At 41.8% G+C, this 14,213-nt stretch overlaps 1 protein-coding gene across 50 annotated transcripts in view; it reads left to right on the top strand.

Annotated features, from left to right (window-relative positions):
• The window catches only part of Nrxn3 (neurexin 3), a 1,548,305-nt gene that overhangs the window by 1,029,051 nt on the left and 505,041 nt on the right, over positions 1-14,213 (top strand). Inside the window, exon 1 of one of the 50 annotated variants that reach the window (XM_076921541.1) lies at positions 11,683-12,926. The exons of 47 other annotated variants lie outside the window; for them this stretch is intronic. In XM_076921541.1, the coding sequence (XP_076777656.1) occupies positions 12,686-12,926 (241 nt within the window). In that variant the 5' untranslated portion in view covers positions 11,683-12,685. Of the gene's footprint in view, positions 1-11,682; positions 12,927-14,213 lie in introns of those variants that run through there. 2 more of the 50 variants (XM_076921520.1, XM_076921521.1) reach the window with 2 other exon arrangements.

Here is a 14,213-nt window from a genome sequence, read left to right as displayed (position 1 = left end):
TTTTTCTCTTGTAGCTTAAGGCAAAGAGTCATATTCACATCCCTGTTACAGATGGTGTCGATTGTATCAAAGTCCTTCTCTGGAATATTGTTTCAAATGTGTTCACTTTCAGGGGATCAAAACTCAAAGGGCTTCAGATGCATCTTCCTAACATTCTGTTCCCTGGTTGGGCAATGCATTTTTTAAATTATAATTGATTTTGTCAGGATCAGGGTTTGGGGAGTTAATGCCTGAAACGTGGGGAAACGAATGTCTTCTGAATTCATCAAATAGAAACAAGATGCTCATGAATGATCTGAGGGCTCACTCTGACCTATAAAAAAGAAGAAAGGAATGTCTGAGATAAACGCAAATTTGGCTTCATTTGTAACAGAAATCTCAGAACAGACCTGGTTATTTATAACTCCTAGGACAACTACAATTATAAGAACAGATGCACAATATTTGAGTTTGGAATGTGCTGTGGTTCAGCCACTAATATAATGAAATACCAATGTTGCATTTCCTATTTTCAGATCACGAAGACATGCTTTTTATAATCTCTATGGTGAAAACTGCTCAAGCATCATGCAATAAATATTAATATCTGATGCCAATCTCCAGGACATTATTTCATTTTAATACATCAATTAAAGTGGGCTATATGCAAGCTTAGTTTTATCAGCATTCTACAAGATAACACAAGAGATTTGTAGACAGTTATCAAGCAGCAAACATATGAGACTATTGTTTGTTTTTCTTCGCTTTTGTTATTTTGGTTTTCCTAGACAGATTTTTTTTCTGTGCAGCTCTGTCTGTCCTAGAACTCATTCTATAGACCTAGGTGGTCTTGAACTCAGAGATCTATCTGCCTCTGACTCCTGAGTGCTAGGATTAAAGGCATTTGCCACTAACAACCAGAGCATGAGACTATTACTAATATGTTTTTTCATTCATTAAAAAGAAGGGACTTTTGGCACGTATAGTGAAGCCTCTGTAGGGAGTACCATTACAGGAGTGCAGAAGAAGAGCTATATCATCGTGGATTTGCTGACATTGTAACAGTGCCATTGCTCATAACTGCCTCAGATAAAGCCCTTCGGTTAGGTGGGATTTCCCAGAGACAGCAGTTCCTGTAGGTAAGCTTACTCAAACCTTGTTGGAAAATACCTTAGATTTACCTCTCTTCTTAAAATATTTGCCTAGACACATAAATCTAGAGTGACAAAGATTTTATTTCACATACTATTATCATCTTCATTGTTTTCTGAACTTTGCTGAAAATTAATTAATTTAAAATTTTGTATTTTACTTTGGGTATTCTTTCATGTTCCTATGATGAGTTAAAGTATTGGGATTTTTGTTTTTTGTTTTTTGGGTTTTCTTTTTGTTTGTTTGTTTTACCTTGCTTATGATCTTTTAATAAAACATTGTACTACTTGACTATGAAAAGTTTCCAACCATTTTCTTTTTAAATATTGCTGATTTTATTCTCTCTCTCTCTCTCTTTCTCTCTCTCTCTCTCTTTCTCTTCCTCCCTCACTCTCTTTCTCATTTGTCTAATAGACATGTTTGTCTTTTCTTTGCTCTTTCATGAATATAATTTCTTCTGTTTTTCTGAAATCCTTTTCTCTGGCTGATGGCTGTAGTTGGAGAAGTTTCTTCATTTTTGTCCTGTAGTTCACTAATTCTCTCTTTAGCTACATCTACATAACCCAGCAAGGACATTTTTCTTTTTAACTATGTTGCATTTGCAAAAGATTAGTTCTTTTCCAAGTCTGCCATTTACTACATTTATTTTTTCCTATTCATACTATACTTTCTTCGTTTAAGTATTTCAACCATATTTATTTGACTAATTTATCTTATATTGATAGGTGGTGTAATCTTTTTGGCTTTCTTATTCTCCCATGATGGATTTTTTCTACTGTATTCTGTTTTGGTATGCTTTTTTTTTTCATATTTATTTATGTTGCCATGAGAGTTACAAATGCCTCATTCTAGAAGAATATTTAAGAATATCCAGCTTAGTCTCTCTGTCTCTACCTCTCAGTTTCTCTAACTTAAATGTCTCCTAAATAGCTAACTTACTGTTTGTCTACACCAAATGTTGAAGAGTATCTTTGTGTTAGTTAAACAACAACAACAAGGTATGACCAGAAGATTCAGTAGGATTCAGTCTGTAGGTAAAGCGGCTTGTTGCTAAGATGAAGTACTTGGATTAAACTCCTCAAGCCAGTGATAGCATGGAGAGAGAGAGAGAGAGAGAGAGAGAGAGAGAGAGAGAGAGAGAGAGAGAGAGAACATATAAAGAAGAATTTAAAGAAGAATCTTAAAAAGTAAAAAGTAGTTCTACTTTGTATTCCCAAGTATTCAAGGCAAATGCCTTTCTTGAAAAGGGTTCTTTGTATTTATGGTGTTTGGTCCACCACGGTTTCTGGTTGAGAGGTAAGGGACAATAAAGCTGAGTGATCCTACTCTCTCCATAGCAATGAACTTCCACCACTGAATAATGCCTTCTTAGATCACAGGGACAGCAGATGTGTAGGTGTTGTTAGTAGGAAAAAAAATTGATATCTAAAATAGAAACAAAATTCTTAATGTGTCTAGAGAGAACTTGTTCTGTGTGCAATCATAGAAACTAAACTCTCACACAACAATACTGCTTCTTTCATAAAAGGCTAAGTTTCCTAACCCTGGTGTACTCTGTTTCAATTAATAAAAAAAAAAAAATTCCTGAATCTTTGCAGCATATAGGAATTGGGTTTGAGCCTCAACATAAGGCCAAGTGATAACGTTTAAGCAAAGGTAGAAGCAGGATGTAAAGAGAAAGCTCAACAGAAACCTTCAAATTCATAGAATCTCAAAATCGTAAGAGAAGTTATATACCTCACCCACTCACTACAGGTTGCTTACCAAGCATCTCCTGCTTGACCATCCCCTGGGGTATCATGGCTTTACAAGGTCCCATTTCTGATTTTACAACATCTCCAAATTCTGAAAACTTCTTACTGATAAAAGAGATGTTTTTATATTTTGGAACAAATCTCCCCATCCCTGACAAACATATATGTATGTGAGAACATCTTTCAAACTCTAATTATATGTATCTCATTTGTTTCACTACCAACAACCACTATTTCCCAATGGTTTTGGGACTGTCCTAAGTTGAGATCAGGAATATTACTATCTTCAATTTATCCATGAGAATATACATTTTCAGAAGTTAATTAATATATTCAATGTCATGAAGCTAGTTTTTTAAAAAAAGAAAGAAAGAAAGAAAGAAAGAAAGAAAGAAGGAAGGAAGGAAGGAAGGAAGGAAGGAAGGGAAAAAGGAACGTGGACTTATGCTGTCTGAACATAAGCATTTTATTGATTCTAAGATCAAACTGCATTTGATATATAATGATTTTATGAATCATATACGGTACCAAGATACAAACTATCTGATAACAAGACTGTTACAAGTATTAACAGCATGATAATGTGCGAAGATAGAAAAAGACCAGCTAGCCGGGCGGTGGTGGCACATGCCTTTAATCCCAGCACTTGGGAGGCAGAGGCAGGCAGATTTCTGAGTTTGAGGCCAGCCTGATCTACAGAGTGAGTTCCAGGACAGCCAGGACTACACAGAGAAACCCTGTCTCGAAAAACAAAAAACAAAAAACAAAAAACAAAAAACAAAAAACAAAAAAACAAAAAACAAAAAAAAAAGAAAAAAGAAAAGAAAAAGACCAGCTAATTGTGCCTGTCCAGATTGAAAGTGGTAGATCTGAAAACATAGATATCACTGATGCTAAAATATTATATCAATGTTGTCCCATCTATTTTACAAATAGTCTGTTTTGTCTCCAGTATGAACCTCCTTTCAGTACCCAGCCCCCAGCTTCCCTAACAGCTCTGAGATGTGCTAAATAAATCCTTATTGTCACTGAGCTTGCCCTTATTATCCATCTTGCAAGTATTTCCAAAGCTTCTCAGGTAGCACTGAACCTCCCATTAGGAGTTTACCCATACTGTTCCTCATTAAGATTTTTCTGTTATATGGATTTAAGGCTATTAAATCAATAGAAACATACCATTTAGCTTCCCTTTCTCCCTTGCTCTCCCACTTCCTTTCTCCCTCTCTCCCTTTCTCCCTCTCTCTCCTCTCTTCCCTCTCCCCTCTCTCTCCCCTCTCTCTCCCCTCTCTCTCCCCTCTCTCTCCCCTCTCTCTCTCCTCTCTCTCCCCTCTCTCTCCCCCTCTCTCCCCCTCTCTCCCCTCTCTCTCCCCTCTCTCTCCCCTCTCTCTCCCCTCTCTCTCCCCTCTCTCTCCCCCTCTCTCCCCCTCTCTCCCCTCTCTCTCCCCTCTCTCTCCCCTCTCTCTCCCCTCTCCCCTCTCCCCTCTCCCCTCTCCCCTCTCCCCTCTCCCCTCTCCCCTCTCCCCTCCTCCCCTCTCCCCTCCTCCCCTCTCCCCTCCTCCCCTCCTCCCCTCCTCCCCTCCTTCCCTCCTCCCCTCTCCCCTCTCCCCTCTCCCCTCCTCCCCTCTCCCCTCCTCCCCTCCTCCCCTCTCCCCTCTCCCCTCTCCCCTCTCCCCTCTCCCCTCTCCCCTCTCCCCTCTCCCCTCCTCCCCTCTCCCCTCTCCCCTCTCCCTTCTTCTTCTTCTTCTTCTTCTTCTTCTTCTTCTTCTTCTTCTTCTTCTTCTTCTTCTTCTTCTTCTTCTTCTTCTTCTCTCTCTCTCTCTCTCTCTCTCTCTCTCTCTCTCTCTCTCTCTCTCTCTCCTTGTTTGTTTTGGTAGTATCTGGATTTGAATCTAAGGCTTCATTCTTGAGAGCCAGGCTCTCTAAAACTGAGCTCTTCTATAGATTTAAAAGAAAAAAAAAATCTTTGCAGAATATTTTAAATCCCTGCATCTCTTAAATCACTTCATAGAGTAGGACGTGAGATGAATGCTTGGACAAAGATACCTCTCCAAATAAACCAAAAATAGCAGGATAAACTAACAAAAGCAATGGTGGGTGTGCCATAGCTTTCCTTTTGCCTCATTGTGGAATTTATGGAACATCTCTTAGTACACCAACTCAGCCATTAGAGATAAAGAACGAGATTGTACAAGTATGTTTCCTATGGTTCTTCCATGTTTCTTTGTACTTTCTCTCTCCTTTCCCTTCCCTTTCCTTCTCTTTCATATCCTATGGCATACTTAGGATATACCATAATTCATAGCATAACTTGGTTGTTCATAGATTGAACATGTTGGCTCCTTCCTGAGTTTCTTAGGTATTGACAATTTAACATACAGGAATGTTTGCCTCTGGGAAGCTGGAGGTATGTGATTCTACCCTACATTGATAATTTCTTTCCTTTAGATTTCACTTTCTGATTTCCATTCATTTTAGGTCAGGTTCATATAGTAAACATTAAGGTATAAGGATCTCTTTAAATATATGGTCTCATTGAATCCTAAAATGTCCTTTGGTATGGGGATTATTAGTTATTCTTCTCCCAAGGAAACAAATACAGAGAGTTCAAAGTTGCTCAGGGTCAAAACAGTAATGCACAGGATGACTTCTGATTTTTCTCCTTATCTGTGAATCCCTCCAGTATCTTTTTCCTCCTTCCAGGATACGTTAACTCCATTGGCTAGTGTAGTGAGTTGGATGTGCTTGGTCCAGAGAGTTCCACTCTTAGATATGGCCTTGTTGGAGTGAGTGTGGCCTTCTTGGAGGAAGTGCATCACCGTGGGGGTAGATAGTTAGTCTTCTCCTATTTGCCTTTGTAACAAGAGGTAGAACTCTCAGCTCTTCCAGTGCCATGTCTTCCTGGAAGCTGTCTTGCTTCCCTCCATGATCGTAATGGAGTGCACCTCAGAACCAGTAAGGCAGCCCCATTTCAATGTTGTTTTTTAAAAGAGTTGCATTGGCCATGGTATCTCTTTATAGCAACAGAAACCCTCACAAAGACAGCTAGTATGTGTATCTGGTTTACACCTTTCATCTCATACTTGCTGTGGGATTTATGGTGTGATTCTTCAGGGAGGTTATTGGGTTTTACCCTATTATAGAACTTGCTTCCTTTAGGCCTGAAAGCTCTTTCTCATTGACTCTTTTTTCATTTTACACAGTATCTTGTCCTAATAAGCATAAATTTAACATTCACAGAGTAAAGTAACGGATGCCCTGAAGTGATGGGCACGGGCTGTGGCTTCTTTCTATACTGAGTAGAGCCTAGTTCAGAGGTTGGCTCATCAATATTTTAAAAAGACTATTCAATGATAATGAAATTCTTCATAAAGTCCATGGAAACTAATAAGGCTTTGGAAAATGTGCCTTTCAGGGAGAAGGACAATTAATTAGAACTTCTGCATTTGAGAGAAGGCAGTGAGAAAATTAGAGTCATTGCAGATCCCCAAACAAACTGCAATCCTATGAGTCCTCATCCTGCCACAGAAAACAATTATAAAACAATACTGGGCTTCAGTTGCTGGTACTATCTGGTTTGGGGTTAGACTATAGTCTCTATTAGCTTAGAGATGGTTTTTGAAAGACCGGTGTACAAAGAATGCAATGGAGCTAGTATCTTTTCTGCTGAGGACAAGTCAGCATGCTGGGAGCACCCACGGAGAGTTTCCATCTGTATTTTGAGGTTGCTGAGGTTACCCCAGGTAAGATGATAGTAAACACCAGGGGAGTGCTAACTGCAGGAATAACCTCGAAATGTCTGCTAGAAAAAAATGATAATAATAATAATAGAAGAAGTACTATGGTTGCTATTATTATTGACACTGATCATTTTTGGTATGGCAGGCATGGTTGGTAAAAATTTCACATGTATTAGCTATTTGAATCTATAGATAGCTTGGATAAGTATTCTTAGTTTAAAACAGAGGACCAAAGTAGAAACTGGCCAAAGATATTCTCAAAACTACACAGCAGCTAATAATTAGGATTTGAATTTAGGCTGCCAAGCAACAGAGCCCAACATTGAAACCTATATGAAGTCTCAAAATGCACGCTAAACTTTTGATTGGGTGATACATCCTATAAATATGCAAAAGACATCACTCAGTCTTGGGTTACAGTTCGGTTGCTCAAGGGGAAAGGTATGTGCAAGGCCCTAGTACTACACAGAAAATGAAGTGTTATGTTGGTTCTTTGTAACAATAACCCATTTTATTTAATTCCTCAAAACTAGAATAGAGATTTTTCACAGTGGCAATGATGAGAAGTTTGGATCAGTAATTTCTAGAAGCAGTTTATTACAGAGTAACAGGTGTATATGTCAGACTTCTAGGAAGAAGTAGGCCCTGTAATTGAGGTAAAGTAAATAATAATCATAATAATTATTTAATAAATTACTATTATTTCATTTGGATTTCAAGTGGAATTAGCTAAGAAACTTTTTTTCATACTTTTTCCTGAATTGATATATAAAACTTTAAGTGCTATAAATAATTTCCAAGCCCACTGATCAAACTCAAAAGATCTGGAAAATGTAGAGATTTGGCTCATTATCTAAAGGCCTGAAATCCCTCCTGTGGCCACAAGGAGGACAAGGGAATACTGATGTTTATAAGAAGGATGACTTTTGTGCTCAAGGGGGTGTGGCCCTAGCTAAAACATATTCTATTCATGCATCCAATTCTCAAAAATAGAAGGTGAAACATACCAGAGCAACCTAGGCTTTCTCTGGGGCCCACATTTATACAAAGATGCTATGGTCCTCTTCATTTAAATCAAATTCATGTAAGAGTGATATTTAAAAGAAAAAAAGTTTTCTCTTTTATACTCCCAAAAGAAAAACTTACTCAAAATCAGCCTTTTTGCAGGATGGCTTTCTTAAATAAATGAACAGAAGAATGAATTATGTGGCTATAAATAAATCCCCTGACATATAATAAAGCAATGTTCGACTGCTTTATGGTGTCACTGGAAGAACCCCTGGATATATTTATAGCCACGTTAACAGTCACCTGTATTTTTTCAGGACTTTTATTTCGCTGTGCACTATGAGAGTTTAGTTGGGTGAGGTTGGTGTTTGTGTTTTTCTCTTCCCCAACTGCCGATTGGAGCTGTGTAGAGACAGCAAGCAAGGATTTCTACTCTTTGGTGTTTTTTTTTTTTTTTTTTTCTTAAAAAGTGGGTCTTCACTTAATGGCTTGGGTCTCAAAGAATCAGGCTGTGCCAATGCTTTCTGGTCTTTCTAAGTCTGCAATCACATTAGATGTGCCTGCAGTGGCGAACTTGACAGGTATCTCCTGCTGACAGCGAAGTGGCACGTCAGAGCCTATCCAAGTGAGAGGAGGCTTGTGCGGAGATAAAATGCACCGTGAGGGACGATGGACAAGGCAACTTCACATTAGGTTCCTGACGCCTGACACATTTAAGGAGAAGTAGGAGGCTTATTTTAGAAGCCAGCCGATCCTTTAGACTGCCTGGAAGCTGAGGTGATGAACAAAGCAAGGTGAAGAATTAAGAGTAAATCCTTTCTTCCTTTTTGTTTGGATGGTCTCTTAAGAAGAGAGGAGAGGCAAAATTAAAAGGGCCAGGAGAGGAGTCTAGCATGACAAACTCTCTAGTCTAACCTACCCCAAAAAACCCAGCAGTTGCCCCTGTCGATCCAGCTACAACAGAAGTTTACACACCTCATTCCATTTAGAAATGCAAGCTTCTAAAGAGTTCCATCTGGGTTTCATGAAGGAGATAGACACATGGGGGTTAAGATGGATTATTCCTATGAAATTATTCTTCTTTAAATCTGTGGGGAGAATAACAATTTCCAATCTGTTTCTCTTCTTTTATGTCTTAAAACTGGACCCCCATCTTCCTCTGTGTGATGTGCCTGGGATCCCAATTAAAAAGTCCCAGTAGAGGACAGAATACAGAAAGGCAAAGGAGCACCCATGATGGGCAGTGACGATTATTTTTTCTGGGATTCTAGCTGTAGGAGGTGTTTAGAACACATCAACTTATCGCCATAGATAAAATTCTCAAAATATGCTGGCCTAATATAAACTGTAATAGACTGTAGGAACGGGAGTTAGAAAAGACATATAAATAAGACTGTGTTGACTAGAGGGAGGGATGTGAGACATAAGGAAAAATTAACAGTGTATTATATTGCAGAGGGATAAATAGTTTATCAGGATGGCTTAGCTCTTTGGAGTGGAAAAGCAATATGAAGCAGCCTTAGATTTGTTATCTGATTGGTCCTCTCCTCACTCAACTATGCCCATAAATGGAATCTCCCTCCCTGGAACCTTCAACTCCTTTTCTGACATTTTCTGAGCAGTAAATAAAGAAGCTATAAGGATAAGACCCAGAATGAATTGTCCCAGCTATAACATACCAGCAGGGCTTGCAGGTCCCATTCTACATCAAGGGTTTATTTTCCCTTTATAGCCAGGCAGAAAATTAATTGGAATGTCCATCTAGGCTCCCCTTACCTCCTTGGGATGAAGTCAAACCAGTTTCCTGTCAGTGCCAACTTGGAAAAGGAGACCACGAGATGGATAAGTGTTCCGAATATCAACTCTGGAAGGCTTGTCTCTCAGAAATCATTGTCAACAAAGTCAGATAAATGGGTCAGTGAAACTCATGGTATGAGTGCTAATAGATTCTAAGACTCGGTTGGCAACTGGCTCAATGGGTTCATTTATTCAGCAAACATTTACTGAGATCCCAATAATTAATACCCATGTGCTGCATGCAAAGGATGCAGCAGAGAGCTGGAAAAAGGCTCTGTCATCAGAGAGTTGACCATTTTTTAAGGGTATAGATCATGAACAGATGAAGCGACTTCTGAAAGCGGACAATACTGGAAAATAAACAAATCGGAACAAAAGAGTAGAATAGCCACCAGGGTGATAATGCCTTAGGTGAGATGCAGGAAGACTTTCTAAGGAAACTGCACGGCAAATGCACCCTGAGAACATTGGGGGAAAAGTCCCAGAACAGAAAGGAAGTAGGCGCAGCAGGCTTGGGTTGGTAAATATCTAGGTACATTCAATTGGTGGGAACAAAGTCTGGGGAGCAGACAGAAGTAAGTCAAGGATGTCTAACTGATGGAACTGTCAATACATCGGAAGCCTGGTCACCTAGGTCATTTTTGAAACCGTGTGACAGGGTTAGAGCAAGATCCAAGTGCAAGGGGAATCCTCTGAGGGAATTAAATCATTAAATCAAGAAGCAGCTGATAAGAATAAGAATTATCGCCAGGCGGTGGAGGCGTACGCCTTTGATCCCAGCACTCAGGAGGCAGAGGCAGGTGGATTTCTGAGTTCGAGGCCAGCCTGGTCTACAGAGTGAGTGCCAGGACAGCCAGGGCTACACAGAGAAACCCTGTCTCGAAAAACCAAAAAAAAAAAAAAGAAAAAAAAAAAGAATAAGAATTATCATGAACTCTCAGGGATAATGTTTAATATTATTTTCTTTTTTGCAATGAGCAAAATTATATAATAGGTACTATATGTAAGCATTTTATTTTAAAATTATATATATATATATATATATATATATAATATATATATATATATCATGTGTTTGTGTGTGGTGTGGAGATGTAGGGGCTTGGGGGTGGGTGTAATGTGTCTATCCTTACTTCCTTCAGAATCAAGGTGCATGAGCAGGGCAGAGTCACTGCTAGCAAGGCGCAGATAGAAAGGACTTGCCTAGGAAGGATGCCCTTCTAGTGCGCTTGTGTGCCCACTCAGTAGAGGTAGTAGAAATAGTGGAAATAGTAGAAAATAGAAATAGTGGCTAGTGTCATTGTTTCCTGAAAGGGCTCTGGGCCAGCCCCTCCTGGAGTCACAGATGGCAGTGACTGGAGCTGCACACCCCACCCACTCCTGCAACCCTCTCCCCCTTTCCAAACCCCTCCCCTCCTACTCCTCGCCACCACTACTCCCTACTCCTGCGCGCATACCCTACCCAGATTTAATAAGTACTTTTTGGTACCCAGCACCAGTGAGAATCCACCCACCTGAAGCATTATCTTCCGGGCAAATCAGGGACAGACCAGCCACTCTGCTTTGCACACCTTTACTGGGATTTGACTTGAAGGTGCTAGCCTCTGGGTCCTGAATTCCAAGAGTCTAGGATGGGTGGAAGCCACACCAGAGAACAGACCGGCAGCCACCGAACCTTTCCTTCACTCTGCACAATCTCTGAGCCACCCAACCCGTAACCTTTACTTCGGAGAGCTATGGCTTGGATTCTATCATCTACCCATTGACCTAGCAGTTATGTCCAGTGGCTCTTGGTCAGTCTCAGTAGAGACACGCGCTGGAGAGTGGCCGCCCTAAGCGCTGCAAGAACAGCCGTGCGCCGACCGCAGGCAGTCCAGTGTGCTTGCAGATTCAGGGTTTATTTTGGTTAAGGGACACTTGGGCTGTGCTGTTGTCGGGATATTCCTGCCAAAAGCCTCACCGGCACCTAGGTCTCCGAGTTTGGGTTTAGGGATCCTGGGAGAGGAACGGGAAGAGAGATCCCGAGGGGCCCAGAGCTGAAGATGCCTCTGGGTCTCCTGCGCGCACGCACGGCGGGGTGGGACCTAGGGAGAGCAAGGCGAGGCAAGAGCTCGGGCTCTTGCGCGGGTGTGTACGAGCAGCCGCGAGCTAGCGTACACTTCAATGGGGAGGGCCGGGATTCCTGGAGGCTCCACCCCTCCCTCCTCCAGAGCCAGCCAGTCCCTCGGCAGAGCACACCGGCTGCACTGATTTGCTCTCCGGAGTGCGCTATTTGCATATGACTTGCCCATTTGTGAATTTGGCTCCCCAACTCCTTGCTTCACTTCACCTGTGCCTCCCCAGTTGCGCGCACTTTGCGGGTGTCGGCTCTCCTCTTGGCCACCTCTGCCAGCCGCCGGACACCTCCTCTAGCGCTCTCCCTGATTGCACCTACCTTGCTCCTCTTCACCTCCAGCCACGTTGATCTGAGTGGCTAGCTCAGAGCTGTTTCTTTTCCTCCGGCCCTTCTTGATCCCTTTCTCTGGCTGCTGCTGCTGGCTGCTTTTCAACCTATTGGGAACTCAGGACTCAAGGCGGCTGCACCGTGGCGCTCATCCAGGACACTCAGGGTTAACAGCCTCCTCGCCCTTCCACAGAGACTCCCGGGAGCTGGAGAACTCTTCCACCTGCAGCCCCCTTTTGCCTGGCAGTTCTGCATTGCATCGCTCGGAAGTGGAAACAAGAAAGAAAAATAAAAATGTCCAAACTCCTTGGATGTTGGGATAAACTAGCGTGAACCTACTTGGGTTTTTCCTGCTTTGTCTTCTCTCTCCGTTTCCACCTTTCCCCAGTGGCTTTCCAGAGTATGCAGCTAAAACATCGGACTTGAGGTACCAAGAGAGCAGGAAGAAACCTCGCGGGTCCTTCCCTGAAATGTGTGACAAGCCAGGGCTCTCCGGGTCTGCTGTACCTGGGTCGACTCTTGCATCCTAAATTTCTCTTCCAGAAAAAGAAAAAGGCTTTGCCTTATCTTTTGTTAATCTTCAGTTTCTTTTTGTAGTTTCTTTTTTCTTTCCTTTCTTTTCCTTTTTCTTAAAAAAAAAAACAAAAAACAAAAAACTGATTCACCATTTCCCCACAAGCTCTTATAGCTTCCCCCATCCCCAAATTGGACAACTCTTCTTCCTGCTATGATGGGGCCCTGGGCATCATGAACTTCGTTATTGCTCACTGGCTGGAATTTAAACTGCCCATCTGTAGTGGTCCAGTGCGTTGACCATGCACCTGAGAATCCACGCAAGACGGAGCCCTCCTCGCCGGCCGGCCTGGACGCTTGGGATCTGGTCCCTCTTCTGGGGATGTATCGTCAGCTCTGTGTGGAGTTCTTCTAATGTGGCCTCCTCCTCTTCTTCCTCTCCGGGATCTCACTCTCAGCACGAACACCATTTCCACGGCAGCAAGCAGCACTCTGTGCCTATTTCTATCTATCGGTCCCCTGTTTCCCTTCGAGGAGGGCACGGTGGGTCTCTCTGCTCTTTATCTTTTACTGGGGCATTGCAAATCTTTAACCCATTCGTCTTTCAGGTAGGGTCAAGGATGGGAATAACAGAAAAATTCAATTTAAAATAATGAGATGGATTGCATGTGCATAAGGAGAAAAATTGTCACTTTCTCTTAAAGGCAAATGCTGTTTTCTCTCAGCCATTCACTTTCCAATAAAAGGCTTTCCCCTCCTTGGCACCCTTGTTCATGGCAGGGAAAATACCCTTTCTACCCTTTGCCACCTTCTCCTCCCTCAACCTATTGATGACAGGCAGCTCCATCAAACAACTCCTAATGATGCTACACGTTGGTTCGTTCACTTTACATTCATTCATCGGTCCTTTCTCTGTTCTTGTTTGGGGGCTAGTTGTGAAGAAATAGCAGACAGTAGGTCCTTTGGGCATCAGCCTGAAGTTGACAGAACTGCTATAAAGTTACCTATGTGATAAATATCTGGGGAGAAAAACTGAGTCAAAGAAGGCAGAAAAGATAGTTAACAATCCGTGGGTGCTATTTTTCATTTGGGCAGCGTTATATTTTCCTGTATGTAGGTTCAAAAGAGTAGCTATCCCCTACCAAACACACATCTAATATTGCTATTAGTGAGGAAGCAATATGTCAGATAAAGCTAAACTACTTTTAATTTACCTCTGTAAATCATAGCAGCTTTGATTCACCATGTATGCAAATGATCTTTCAATTAAAGTCAGCATGAATGGTTAGTTCACACAAGCCATGTATGATATATTTTGCTTCAGACAATCTTCTTTGCATCACAGCTATTGAAAGAAGAGACCCATGGTTCATAAAAAAATATACCCAGCTCTAAGCAAGCTCCCTCTAAAAGGCTGATGTCTGCAGCTAAGGAAGGAGCTTGCTGTAGTAAATCGTTCCGAGGAGAAGTGTTTACTATGCACTCCACTCTGATGAGGAGGGGAAGGAACAGGAGAATGCCTGAGCAGCCCTCCAGTGAGCTGTGCTGGGAACCTCTCTAGGGGCCCTGTCATGGCTTGCATTTTGAGGCATGCAGGCTCCATTAGGAAAGTAATTCTTTCCTCTGGTTCCTAGCTAGGGGCTCCTCCTCCAAGCTGTCTGTCGTTTTAAGTGGAAACACATTGAGAGAATGCCAGCACATGCTGGTTCTTTCTCTCTTTTCAAATCACATGTGGTGGAATTGTCAAGTAGTTGGGAGCCTGGAAGGCTTGGTAGAAGGGGCTGGTGTGACTGAGAGAATGCTTGAATTCTTCCTTGTATCCTGGTTGCT

This window comes from Arvicanthis niloticus, chromosome 23 (assembly GCF_011762505.2).
Source record: "Arvicanthis niloticus isolate mArvNil1 chromosome 23, mArvNil1.pat.X, whole genome shotgun sequence".
NCBI lineage: Eukaryota > Metazoa > Chordata > Mammalia > Rodentia > Muridae > Arvicanthis > Arvicanthis niloticus.
This window is presented reverse-complemented; position numbering and strand designations above follow the sequence as displayed.